The following is a 14,183-nucleotide window of genomic DNA, read 5'->3' on the forward strand; positions in this document are numbered from 1 at the left end:
TCCCCACCCCCTGCAGGGGACCCAGTTTGATGTTAAAAGAGGGAGTTGGGTTGTGAATTCCGGTACCAGAAAACTATAGGACCTGGGCCATGCTGTCCCAAGACTAGCTACCTCATAGGTGTCCAGAAGATCTAGAGGTTTCTGGGGTCCATGTTGTCTTAGGGTCAATTTCTAGCAAGTAAGAAATGTAGATCAAGCATAGGAATCACAAGGTAAAGGCAGAGGTGAGTGAAAACTTTGAAGCAACAGAGTAAATGTTTTCATTTCAGTCTCATTCGTGAGTACAAAAATGAGCTCTTAGTAAGGTTCAAGCATGGCATTGAGCACATGATGGTGGTGGTTGATACCTCATAATAAACTCAGGAGAGGTGAAGGATCGCCCCCACTCCACCCTACATATAAGGGAGGTAAGGTTCAGAGAGGCTCTTGAAGTTGTTTAAGGACACGCAGCTGGTAGATGATGAAGCTGAGAGTCGAACTCAGGGTTCTGAGTCTGTCTCTCTATGTATGCACACTTGTCAGCATTCATAAGCCATTTTAGAAGGATGGAGGGGATGGCCAATGGTGTTAGTCAGCTTCTCTTCTCCACTGATGGGGACGGTGTTAGTCAGCTTTTCCTTGCTGTGACTAAAATACCCCATGAGAACAACTTAAAGGAAGGAAAGTTTTCTTTTGGATCATGAGTTTCAGAAGTTTAATCCATGGTAGGCCAACTCCATTGTTCTGGGCCAAGGTGGAGCAGAGCAAAATGGCGGAAGATTGTGGTACAGAAGTGAAGCTCTGCTCATGGCAGCTGGAAGTGGAGAGGGAGGAGAGGAGAAGGGACGGGGCCACAGGGAAGATGCACCCTTCCAGGGCTCGGCCCCCAGTGACCCACCTCCTCCACCCCGCCCTGCCCACCTACCGTCCCCACCAGTCCATGTATTCAGACTTGGATGGACTGCTGAGGTCACAGCTCTCCCAGTCCCGTCACTTCTCTGGTGACTATTCCTGCATCAACAGGTGCCTTTCGAGCACAACCCAGATCCGAATCATAACAAGGACAGAAGTTGGAGTAGCTTTCCAGGGGTGAAATTTAAGAATTTTTGTTTCTTGCTCCCATATTTCTCAGAAATTTGCTAAAAAAAGGCCTGTAGGCTTCCGTTCTCTGTCCTCGATTCAGTGACGTACAACTTGGCTTTTAATTTGCTTTAGAAAACAGACTCCTAAAAAAAAGTCTCAACTCACTTAGGCGGTAGATAGGCTGGTACTACTGTTCCATTGAAACCAAGCTTGGGGGCTGGCTTGGCGCAGGTGCTAGGAAGATGACGCCAGTCCCTGCCCTCGCGGGTTTGTAGTCAGTGGAGAAGAGAAGTAGGTCAGCAAAGAAGTGAATAAGCCACGCTGGGACAGTGGTAGTGAGCCCAGGTAGGGAGACAGAGTGGGCTTCCTAGAGGTGGTGACTTCAAACTGGGGCTATAAAGATGAGCGGGAGTTAGGGACAAGTCGTGTTGGCATAGGAGGGAGAGAAAGCTCTAATGCCTTGGGGACAGCGTATACAAAGCCCAGGGAACAGAGATGCATCCAGCTTGTGGGGGGGGGGGTCTTGGAGTTTAGAGGGCGAAGGAGGGTAGAGAGAGATGAGGAGCCAGAGCCGGGTCCTGCAAAGCCCAGCGATCGCGGGGGAGGTGGGCAGGGGTGGAGTGATGTGGTCTGATTCATGTTTCTAAAAGATCATTCTGGCTCTTATATGCAGAATAGATTTTGATAGCTTCAAAGAGATGAATAGGAAGGCTGTATAGTGAGTGTCCAGTTAAGAAATGGTAGACTCAGGGGGAGGTGAGAAGGGGTTACAAAGAATTGGAAGGTTCAGCAATATTTGAAAGATTAAAATCGGTGAGATCTGATGGTCAGTTCAGCTTCTTCATTTTTTTCCCCCATTGGACAGATATTGACTGAGCACCTACTGCATGCTAGGAATTGGTGTTGGGGATGTGATTTTTGTACAAAACAGATCCTACAGTGAATCTCTAAAATGAGACGTGGGCATTGAGGGTGTCAGGCCGAAGTATCACAAATATGAACCTGGAACTGAAGCTGGGCTGGAGTGATTCCCAGGGCAGAGAGAGTGTAAGAGTGGGGTTTGTCTTAATGGGGCGGGGGGGTGGGGTGGGCTGGGGGAGCGTTTCTGGTGGAAATGGCAATTGATGGAGATCTGAAGGGAGACTCAGCCTTCACTAGAGCCAAGGGTAGGGGCAGGGTTGAGAATGCTCTGGGCTCAAAACATGGACAAAGGCCCTGCAGTAGCCATAAGGAGAGAAGTGAGACTGGAGGTGTCACTTGGCCTTGGTGTTGGCAGCTGAGATAGTGCACAGGCGGAGGAAGAGGAGCAGCTGGGCAGGCAGGTGGGTGCTTTTTTGCAGTTGAGATGCTGTGGGCATCCAGTAGCAGAACCCTGGTATCTACAAGCTGTGAGATGTAGACCTGGGAACCCTGGACACGCGGAGGTGGCTGGGGCCGGCAGAGTGCACCAGGAGATGCAGGGAAGGTACAGAGAGGGCAGAGAGTGACACAGAGGGGAAGCCTACCCACCCTGGCTTCTGTTTGCCCAGGAGATCTGTGACTGTGTTGTTCTTGCTCCCTGCTTAGGAACGGACTCCCATTTCCCTTTTTCTCAAACATTGCCCAGGGAGACATTTCTCCCAGGGCAAAGGGGAGCTCAGCCAGTGGGCAGGATGGCTGCTGGGGCTACATCTGTGGGATCCCCTCCCAGGGGCAGCACTCCACCTTCCGCTGCCCTGGCCATGCCCCTTGGGAATAAACCTATTTTACCAGGGGCTTCAGCCTTCCCAGTGGTAGTGGCTGGTGGTAGCTGCGGTCTCATAGTCGAAGCTTTTGTAGATAGCATGTCCACTGCATGCAGGGTCCTTTGCTGAGTGCTTGGTGAATGTGATGGTGGGTAAGTGGCAGAGTTGGGTTGGATGCAGTCACTTTGAAGCCGTACCATTGGCTCCTTGGGGCAAGGGGTGTGTCAAAGGATAGATGAGTAGCCAGAGTTCCAGGAGACGCCTGTCCTTGTGGGTGTGTGTGTGGCCAGGGGACAGTAGAGGTATTCCTATCAAGGTCAGATGCTGAGCCAGAACTTGAGTCCAACCAGAAGGGATGCCGTGGGGGGATTGCCTTGCTGGACGAGAGATTCACTGCATGCTTCATACCAGCATTTGTTCTGCAAGTCTGTGTATTTTGCAAGGCCAGCATCCTCTGGTAGGGAGCTGCATATAATTCTGTGTTGTTCAGCTTTTTCCCTACAGGGAAATTAAGGAGGATGATTATCTTCCCTGAAGTAAAATACATGTCATGGGTCAGACAGGAGATGATTTGTTAAAATACCCAGCTGACTCTGTATACAGCAGATCCTCACCTTTATGAAGAATATTTTAAACCCTGGAGTCTTCCACAATTTTACTTTTTTTTTTCCCTCACTGAAGAGAAAATAGGTAGTGTTGAGCAGTGCAAAGGGCCACTGTCCCGGGCCCTTTGCAAGCATGCTCTCCTCTTTTGCTGAGACACCCCCTTGAAGTTAGCATTATCCCCAAGGCGGAGGAGAGCTAATAGCAGCAGCTTACCTATAGAGCACTAGGCTGGCCCTCCCAGACTGACCACCAGGCCTGTTCTCCTGTATGTCAGAGTTTGTTAGCCAAGAGCCTCGGGTGTGTCCCCAGAGTTGGAGGCACCACAATAATGCAGCTCCATGGCAGGCTGTCTCTGTTTTTCTCCCGTGTGGTCCCCAGCCATTGTGTGAGTGACACCCAGCCCTGAATGCAGCTGCTCCAGGCTTGCAGACACAAATGGTCCAGAATCTGATAAAGAGTCAGGCTCGCCCACCCAGCTTCCCAACAACAGGAAGTCTTCCTAAAGATTGCTCTCAGGGCCCTGCTTCCCACCTCTTCCCCTCAACCCCAGCGGCCTGTTCTCTTGACTTTCCCCGGCCTTTGTTTTTCCTTCCCGGACTTCACTGATAATTGCACCAGCCCCCTCCGTCCCGTGCCCTTTATTAAAGGTAGGCCAGGGGAGACCTCCAGAGGTTTCCAGAGAGACCGGAGCCTTCTTTCTGGTCCTCAGCAAGGGGGATTGTTGCCGATTCCCTTGGGGAAGAATCTGTCTCCTACTGGCTGCTTGCCCGGTTGAGGACTGTGGGGCAGGCAGGGGCCTGTGTTTTCAGGGGAAAATGTAAAATGTGGCTAAAGGTTACTTGTTCAATTATCTTGTCAACTTAATAAGCATATTGGTGAGCGAGAATCTGCTTAATTTTTTCCCTGTGACCTATGGAAATGTTACATTGAAAAGTTAGGAAATGTCACAGTAGAAAAATCAGGAAACCGAATTGTGCATAAAGAAGAAAATTGGTCCCCCATAATCTCACCATCCAGGGAAGAATAGTGAACAGTTTGGCCTGTGTTCTAGGGATTGTTGATGAAGACTTCATTTAAGAGTCAGACTCGGGTTAAAAACCCTGGTCCACCTGCTCGCTAATTTTATATGCTTTGGGCATCTTAACCTCTTTGGAGGTCATTTGCCCAGCAAAAGATGAGAATAATGGCAGTGCCTCTCCCGGGCTATGGTGGTGAAGATTCAGCGAGAGAACATTTTTGGGCATGAGAGTGCTTGGTTGGCTATGGTTAGCTCTTGCGATCAGGAATGCAAGTCAGGCAGAATCTTGCTGTCGAAATTCAGTATCTAAGCATCTGTTGCCATTATCAGCTGCAGGCGACATTGGTGACGTCACACTTTGTAATTCCAGAATCCTGGATTGTGTCTGCTGCTTCGCGTTATGGGCCTGGAACCTTTCAGTAGGGTACCCAGATGGTGATGAACGTTCCTAACCCAGCAGTCTCACTGCTCTTTCCTGACCTGGTCCTCACTGGGACCCAATGCCCATTTGAAAGGCAGGCCCAGAGGAGAGTGTTGGTCACCCTGGACAAGGAAGGCCCTGGTCGTCTTGCCCAAGCACATACCTGCTCTTTTGCATTTGGCAGTTCCCCCTTGTCCTTCTGGGAGGCTGGTGTGTGTAGACACAGATTTGGTCTGACTCAAAATTCAAGCAAATCATTTTCCAGTAATTGGTCCCAGGGCTGGGAATGTAACTCGGGGACAGAGCACTTGCCTAGCATGTGCAGTCCTGAGTTCATTCCTCAGTGCTGGAAAGAAAAATCATTTTGTGCCTTCATGATACATGATACCCTGTTTTTGTTTTCCTTAAAATATATCAGAATTGACTAGTGGTGTCCCCCACTGGTAAAGTCTTGCCTTTCACGTGCAGGGCTCTGGGTTTGATCCCTAGTACCACAGCAGGGGGAAAAATTGGTCCCAGAAATAGGCTGACTTTCTGGTCCTTTAAAGATAAAACTTTTAAATATAAACTCACGGGGGAAATATTAATGTCCGTTGGTGTTTGTCACTAGTGCCACCAGCAGGAATATTGTTTAAAACCTTCCTGGGGAGGTTATTACTACAGCTACTGGAGAAGCCGAGGCAGGAGGATTGCAAATTAGAGGCCAGTCTGGGCAACTTAGTAAGATCCTGTCTCAAAATAAAGTTCAAAAAGGGCTGAGCACGTAGCTCAGAGATAGAGCACCCCTGGTTCAATTTCCAGTACTGTAAAAATAAATAAATTAATTAATTAAAAATTCTTAAAAGTTGCCTTGCCCTTCGGTGTAGTATCTAGTTAAGAGGAAACAACCAGTGATTGACAGGATTCTAGAGGGCTGCCCTTGGCCAGCCCTCTCTGTGTCTTTCCTTCAGGTTCACAGATGCTGGCTCTTTGGTTTGAGTTTATTCTGTATTCTCAGTTGCTCTCTCCCTCTATTAATAAGTTTGTATCTGGTGAAATGCTCTTTATCTCTCTTGCAAGGTCTGCATTGTGTGGAGGGGGAAAAAATGAGTCCTCCCCTGCTTGCAAGAAGCTGCAGGGTTTGAGCTGAAAGTGTTTGCTCTCAGCAGCTGGCATTCCTGCTAAGGGAGGAGAGAGCTTCCCCAAGTTCCATGGTGATCACTGCTGCCTGATTGTTCCTAAAAGAAAACTTGGCACCCAGAAAGCAGTTGAAGGGGAGAGAGCACTTTTCCACACCATTGCAAGTCCCTGGGCTTTGCCAGATAAATGACTCCTAGGAAGGGGGCAGGTGGTAAAGGTGTTTAAAGGGGTCTGGGCTTGGGGGAGCCCACTGTTTCTCTGCGCATCTACCCGCCAGGTGTCTGCGGGGAATGAGCTGCTGTCCATAGCAGCCCGCCCTCCTCCCATGCGAAGGAGTTTGTTTGGTCAGTGTCAGTTCAGCTTTTTAAAATTGGCTCCCACTCCTCAGTATTCATGGCCCTGATGAAAAGCTGTTTTTATGAATCACTTCAATGTTTTGTTGATATTTGTGTGTGTGTGTGTGTGTGTGTGTTTAATGATTTCTGGGCTTTGTAAAGGTTTCGTGGAACTTACGAGTATTTTCAAAGACTGCCTCTGACTAGCTCTGTCACTGGCCTGGGAACCTTATTATTTTCACCAGAATACGGAAGGGTTTGGAGCCAGGTGCTGTCCTACCGCCTTTCTCTCTCTGGAAGTATTTTTGGTGAAGGATGCACCACCACCACCAACAACAAACCATTTAAGTAACATTTGGGTGAAGGGTGTACAGTTGAATTTTTAATAAGGCAGCTAGGGTTTGGGGGTATTTATGACACCGGGTTTCCTTTTGTTAATATCATTTTGTTCTTTGGTACCTTGGCCCTGGGCTAATAGCCCTGCCAGATTCAAGTTTTATACCAGGTGTTTCCTTCTAACTTAACATTCCCTGAGGCGCGTTGACTATGTTAATGTTTCATAAGTCAGACTTTCCAGCCCCTTAATTGCTGCAAGTTCTTGGCCAAGTTCCCGTGCAGTCTTTAATAGTCACTGTTTATTATTGAGGGTCCATAACTTGTAGAATCGGATTCAGGCTGGTTTTGCTAGAGATGAATGTTACTGTGGTTGGAATGTCCTGAGATTAAATAATCTATGAGCAAAACTGTGGTGCCTATGTCCTTTCTTGGCTCATGGAATCTCCTGCCTGTCAAAGTCCTATTTAAATTTGGCTTTTAAGTAAGGCGCTTTGGAACATTGAACTAAGCCAGCTCTCGGTGACCCCCGCTACTCCCACCACCTGGCATGGCTTCTAACCATGTTGCATATTTTATTTTGTCTAGGATTTTCAAGGAAGCCATGTCTGACAAAATGGCCAGTTTCCTACATATTGGAGACATTTGTTCTCTGTACGCCGAGGGATCTACAAATGGATTTATCAGCACCTTGGGGTAAGAGCACACAGTTTCTTGTGTGGCAGGATCTTGTTTAAGACATCATAACATCTGCTTAAAAAAAAAAAAAACATGATTTTTTTTTCCTAAGATAAGCATGTTACTGTTTTACTCGGCTTTTCCAAGGGCGGTTGAAATCAGATTCCAAATCCCAAGTTAGCCAAGTTTAACCTCTTACACAAGAATACTGTTTTCCATCTGTTTTGAAAGAACAAACCCCTCATTAGTTAGGACTCTATGAATTCAGAACTTCTTGGATACTTAGGTCTCTTTGAAGCAGAACCTTCCTTAACTTTCCTACCTAAAATTGCCGAATGCATTTGAAAGTTACAAATGGCACCAAGTTGTGTCAATCAGGTTTTTCTGTTTGTGCTTTCTTCAGTCTCGATTCCACTTTTTTTCTTTTTAAATTTTTTTTTTGTAGTTGTAGATGGACAGAATGCCTTTATTTTGTTTAATTTTTATGTGGTGCTGAGGATCGAACCCAGTGCCTCACGCATGCTAGGCAAGTGCTCTGCTTCTAAGCCATGGCCCCAGCCCTTGATTCCACTTTTAAGGATATAAATATATGCCATTATGCCCTCATTGGATTATCTTCTCCCCTTTCCTCTTACTCCTATTGTCTAAAAGAGGAAATGAGAAGCCAAGTGGCCCCCAAGGCAGACAAGAGCAGAATGGAGGATCAACATGGTGAACTCCAGACAGTCAGGAATGGTGTGTACTCTGTACGGAGGAGTACTTAGGCTTGGGGAGGCTTTGTTGAATTTGGCAAGAGCTGATCTCAAGTATATGGGGAGAAGGCAGGTCCATAGTGTCTCTAAAAACCTCTATTTTACAGCAGCCGGAATCTTTCTTTTAATTATAGCTATTATGGAAATCAGGCTTGTTTTCTGGTACTGGTGCTATGGGTATTCCCAAGGCCTCATTCAGCTTACTCCACCCTCAAGGAGGAAAGTATTTCAAATACAGAATTGCAGCTCAATTAGACCTGGGTTCTCACTGTACAGAAAGTTTGGTTTCCAGTCATCTGATAAAAAAGAAGTCACTGGGTCTGCCTGGTCACCAGTCTAGTGACTGCTTCTATATTGGATGTCCCTACCTGGTGGACCTCTTCTTCCTCTCTGACCGCCCCTTCTTTCATCTCGGCTGCCTCCTCCTCCTTTCCATCTGCCATGGTTGAATTTTTCACCCTCTTATTTTTCAGCAATGGCGACAGTAATGTACAGCAGCGGTAAGCCCTGCGTGAGCCCCGTGGGTGTTCACTGTGTGCCAGGTGCTGTACTAGGTCCCGTGCCCACACCCTCCTCTTAATCCTCAGCACCCACTTCTTCACGGTGTCACCATGGTTCATGGAGGCAACACCTCTGCACTTCAGAGAGGTGCAGATGCTTGTCCAAGGATTCATAGTTTGGAAGGCTCTCGTCCCCAAGGCCAGGGGTCCTGACAGTTACCTTCTGTAGGGCAGCCTTTCCCTTCCCAGCTTCCCAGAGCACCCCTCCTCACTGTCTGCCCACAGCTCTGGTCTGGATGTCAGGGCTGTCAGACTTCTGCCCCACTGAATGCTCACCATTCCTCGGGGTCCCTTGTCCCACCGAGCCATCCAGGCTCACATGCATGCGGGTCAGATGCAGAGTCCCAGTCAGCCCCTGAGATTGTACCTCCTTTTAGGGTCCTACCTCTTAAAACTCCTCCAAGGTTTGAACTCTTTGCTTTATTTTTTCCTATTAAAAAGTATTACAAACAAATTAATAAATGAGCCCCCCTCACCCCCTGCACACACATAAAGTAAAGATATGGATTGATCCCTAGCACTGCAAAATTAGTCTTTAAAAAATATTCCTAGTTGTAGTTAGACACGATATCTTTATTTTATTTATTTATTTACTTAATGTGGTGTTGATAATTGAACCCAGCGCTTCACATACGCTAGGCAAGCGCTTTACCACTGAGCCACAACCCCAACCCTGCAAAAATGTTTAAAAAAATTAAAAAGCAATCAAGAGAGGGTGGCTGTTCTTTAAAATTTGGATCTCTAATACTTTTTTTTTTTTTTAACCTGGGGATTGAACCTAGGGGCACTTTATCACTGAGTCACATCCCCAGACCCTTTTATTTTTTTCATTTTGAGACAGGGTCTCACTAAGTTACTGAGGCTTGTGATCCTCTTGCCTTAGCCTCCTGAGTCTGTGGGATTGCAGGCATGTGTCAATGTGCCCAGCTCTGGTACTTGCTTTGGATGAATACTGTGTTCACCTTTTTATCTGCACATATTGGAGGATAGTTGGCATCAAAATTGATTTGGAAAACTAAGTTTGCGCCCCCCTTCTTCTTTTTTGATATGTTTAATGTTATTTTATGGAGGACCAGTCATGGGGCTCAGTGGGACTTGGTATCTGGCTCCTTGGCCCCCTCTTGTTGGTGGAGATGGGTGTGCTCACCTCCAAGTGGCTTCATCTGCTCCTTGAGCTTTAGAACTCCAGCCCAAGGAGTCACAGCTCAGAAGAGAGAGAGCCAGTGTGTTCACAGATGCTAACTAGTGACGTGCTTCTGAGTCACCTCCAGATCCTGTTAGAAATGAAGGTTCTTGGGTCCCTTCCCTTCAGTAAGCCTGGGGGGATGACAGGGTCCTGGGATGAGTGTTATTTAGACAGAGAAAGACTGATGAGCGAAGGTGAGAATCTTTGAGACCAATTCTTCCGTTTTACAGATGAAGAGACTGAGATCAGAAAGGGTGAGAAGGACAGTCACATCTGCAGGTGGCAGAGAGCCTTCAGCAGTCTAGACCTGAACAGGGCCTTTTGTCCTCCTCCTTCCTCCTGGTTTGAGAATTGGATGAATGACAGCCCTGCCTGGGGTTCTGCGCCCACCTTTTCAAGTCTTTTGTTGGCTTTGGTGGTATTACCACTAACAGGATTGAGGGTGGGTTTGTTTTATTGGTGCATTATGCTGTTACCTAATGATGGGATTTGCGGTTGCATTTTAGTCCATGCACACAGTGTAACAATATAATTTGGTCAATATCCCTCCTTGCACTTCCTCCCTCCCTCCTGCCCCTCCTTCCACCCCCGGGTCAGTTTCCTCTCTTCTGCTGATCTCCATTTGCTTTTCATGTGATTACACCCCAGGGTGGAGTTTTTATAGCCCTTTATACTCTTTTGAGTTTTTGCAAAAATAAGTAAATGAATGAATGAATGAATAAATAAATAAATAAATAGAAATAATAAAAAAATAAATGATAGAAAAAGAAACGAAAGCCTCAGACCCTGGACCATGTTGGCGCTCCTGTTGATGCACAGTGAGGTCTTATGCTCTGAAGCCTGAGGAGGCCAGATGCCCATGGCTACTCTGGACACTGGTTCACTCACCAAATGGACACTGACTTCCAGCCTTGGGCATCTTCTGGGCTGCACACTAGGCTCCCACGACCTCCATGGAGCTTGTAGCCTAGAGCATCTTTGCTTTCTGCCGGGGAGGTTGGGAGGTTGTTTATTGGTGATTTATTTTCCTGCTTTGTCCACTCATCACGTTTGAAGCTCCAAATCCTTCCCTCCCGATCTCTGTGGGTTTTCTCTGGGCTTCCGGCACCTAGAGACGGTACCCTCCTTGTCCTCCCACCTCTATTTCAACTCTCCCACTAATTCCAGTGTGACTTCCTCTGCCTCCCACTCTCGTGGCCTCAGCCACATTGGGTTTCTGGCTGTGTTTTCTTTCTTCTCTTACAGCCTTTTCAGTTACACTGTCCTTATCAGTTTGCTTTTGTGGCTTCTGCAGTAGCCTTAAGCTCACTAAGGGCTGGGGCCTGGCTCGTTTTCACCCTCACATCTCAAGGCCTAGTATAGTGCCTGGCACAAAGTTGGCACCTCAGCTAACCATTCGTTGGATTGCACTCGCCCTTTTTTTGATGTCTTCTGACCTTGGCAGTGTAGCAGATTGTGCCCACATCTATCACGAATATGGTTCAGGGCAGAGAACAGTCGCCTAATGCATCCAGCATAGAAGCAGAACCTTGGGCTTTTGGATTAGATGGAATTCCATTTCCTTTATTGCAAACAGCTCCCTGGCAGAAGAACACGAAGTCTACATTTTGTGCAGGAAAAGCCCTGGGATATTTAATTTTTTGCCGAGAGTTTTATTTTCCTAGACTTGGTTTGATCTGGCACTCATCTCTGTTTTCTTTGCAGCCTGGTTGATGATCGTTGTGTTGTACAGCCAGAAGCTGGAGACCTTAACAACCCACCTAAGAAATTCAGAGGTAAGGTGGTGGCCTTCCCGAGGAGTCACCTTGACTTGCTTGAAGGGCATTGGCTTTGTGGGGGCTGGAGGGTGGAAGGTGGTAAAGCAATGATAGGTTTATTTACTTACATATTTCTTCTACAGTGTGAGGCATTACAGCTTCTTGAATAAGACATAAATAAATTTATTGTCAAGATTTGGATGGGTTCTCCTAGGGCTTTCACGTGCCTATTAAAAAATGTTGGTGCTGATTCAGTTTAAAGCTTTTCATTTGTACATGTATTCCTCCAGCCGAATAGGATGTATGGATCCAGTTACAGGAACATGGGTTATTTCAGTAGATCTCATTGTCCCTTTTGGGGGGGCCCTGATAGTTTTAGATACCTGACCTGGAATGAGCCACTCTTAATTATTGCGCTTGCTTTTAAAGTGAAAAGATAAAGCCAGGAAGCTTTCCCACCAATGTTGGATTTTCTTTTCTTTTTTTTGCCTCTTGGTGTCGGTGTCTTGAAAGGTAGCTTAGTTGATTGAAGAAGGTGTATAAAATACAGTTGCAATCTCCCATAAAAAGCACTTTATTTTTTGATGTGGTGGGGTTCGTTATAACCACCTACTGGAATTATCTGGGGAAACTTTCAAATTCAGTAGATGCTCAGGGCCCCCCTCTAGATCAATTAAGTTAATCTCCAGAGGTTGGGGACTGGGGTACTGGCATTCTTTGAGGCTTTCTTAAGTGATTGTTTTATGCAGATGGTGTTGAGGAACCCCTGGGTTAAGCATTAACTTAGGGCCTCCTTTTCAAAGGACTGAAATCTTGCCATTTGCAGATTAGATCCTTTAAGTTATAGGTCCTTATTGCTGAGTGATTTAGAAACTGGCTTTTTGGTTGAAGGCTAAAGAGAGGAGCCTAAGAAGGCAGACATTCAGATGGAAAGAAGCCATTTGAGGCCACTGGTATTGACCTGTATCCAGTTGGCACGAGGCTGTCAGGAGAATGTTTTCATCTGAAGATGCAGGGGGCGGGGGGACAGGGGTACTTTGAAAAAAGAGTTGTTGATGCAGGCCCTCAGTAACAGGAGCCAGAGGTGGCTGTTGCCTTGGCTGCCTGTTCAGCCTTAATCTCTGCTCCGTGTTTCCTTCCAAAACAAGACCTTGAGTGCAGAAGGGAGAGATTTGATCCCATGATCGTGATACAGCCACTTAGAGAATTAATTCCCTGCTCCAAGATTGATTGACAGTGCATGGCAGTGCTGAGGATGCTGCCTGCGTTAGCCCAGGGAGTCCACCCTGCACCCTGGGGAGGGGATTGGTGTCCTCAGGTGCACATACCTTGTCTGGGTCATGTGGATGGAGATGGGTGACTCTCAACTTTGGCTGCACAGAGAAAGCACCAGGAGAACTTTTCAAAAATACAGTGTGTGTGAATTACACTCCCAAGGATCCTGTTTTCATGGGCCTTGGGATTTTTAAAAGCTCCTGAGGTGATTCTCATGTGCAGCCAAGGTTAAGAACCACTGCTAATGGCGCTTGAGCTGTAAGCTGCCAGCTTTATTGCTTGGGGGAAGAGCTCATCCAGGCTCAGCTTTTGTGTTGGGGACTCCGTGGAGTGATGTGCATCAGGAGCCGGGCTCCACTGTGGGTTCTTATCCCTTTCCACGCAGGCCTCGGGGGTGGGGAAGTGACCCTGGGAGAGATGGCAGTGCAGCGAGGCTGTTTGTTTCTGTTTGTAAAAATAGTGGAGAATACTGTTTCTTTTCTAATTGAGAAATAAAAATTGTGTCTAATTATGATATTTTGAAATATGTGTACATTGTGGAATGGCTAAATGGCTAAATTCAGCTAATTAACATACACATTTCTTCCCATGCCTTTTTTTTTTTTTTTAGTGAGAGCATTTAAAATCTTTGCATGAAAGATTTTTTCAAGTAGATGCTGTTGTATTATTGTTATCTATAGTCACCCTGTTATACAGTGGACCTCTTTTTTTAATTGTAGGTGGACACAGTATCTTTATTTCATTTTTATGCATTGCTGAGGTTTGAACCCAGTGCCTCAGGTGTGCTGGGCGAGCACTCTCCCACTGAGCCACAACCTCAGCCCTTACAGTCAACCTCTTGATAGAATCCTTCTAAATGAGATTTGGTATTTTGGACCAACATCTCCCCAGTCCTTTAGCCCTTCCACGGCCTCTGGTAGCCACCACTCTGCCCTGGATTCTATGAGCTCGGCTTTTTAAGATTCCGCATGTAGCTGGGCGCGCTGGCCCACGCCTATAATTCCAGTGGCTCAGGAGGCTGAGGCAGGAGGATTGTGAGTTCACAGCCAATCTCAGCAACTTAGTGAGGTGCTAAGCAACTAAGTGAGACCTGTCTCTAAATAAAATACAAAAAATAGGGCTAGGGATGTGGCTCAGTGGTTGAGTGCCCATGAGTTCAATCCCTGGTACCCAAAACAAAGAAATAGGACCATTGTAGGGGAAGTGAGAAGAGAGATGTTTTCCTGGTTCTGGGGGGTAAAAGTCCTCTTGCTTGGATGTCTTTTTCTGGTGGCTGACTTGAAGGGACCGTTTTGAGATGAAGGCAGCAGTCTGATAGAGGTCATTTAGAAGAACCAAACTCCTTTCATGGCCTGGC

The 14,183-nt window shown here is 46.8% G+C and overlaps 1 protein-coding gene across 1 annotated transcript in view; it reads left to right on the forward strand.

Annotated features, from left to right (window-relative positions):
- The window catches only part of Itpr1 (inositol 1,4,5-trisphosphate receptor type 1), a 306,399-nt gene that overhangs the window by 17,877 nt on the left and 274,339 nt on the right, over positions 1-14,183 (forward strand). Inside the window, exons 3-4 of the mRNA XM_071605917.1 lie at positions 7,207-7,314; positions 11,499-11,569. Of these exons, the coding sequence (XP_071462018.1) occupies positions 7,223-7,314; positions 11,499-11,569 (163 nt within the window). The 5' untranslated portion in view covers positions 7,207-7,222. The remainder of the gene's footprint in view (positions 1-7,206; positions 7,315-11,498; positions 11,570-14,183) is intronic.

The sequence above is a fragment of the Marmota flaviventris genome, chromosome 20 (assembly GCF_047511675.1).
Source record: "Marmota flaviventris isolate mMarFla1 chromosome 20, mMarFla1.hap1, whole genome shotgun sequence".
NCBI lineage: Eukaryota > Metazoa > Chordata > Mammalia > Rodentia > Sciuridae > Marmota > Marmota flaviventris.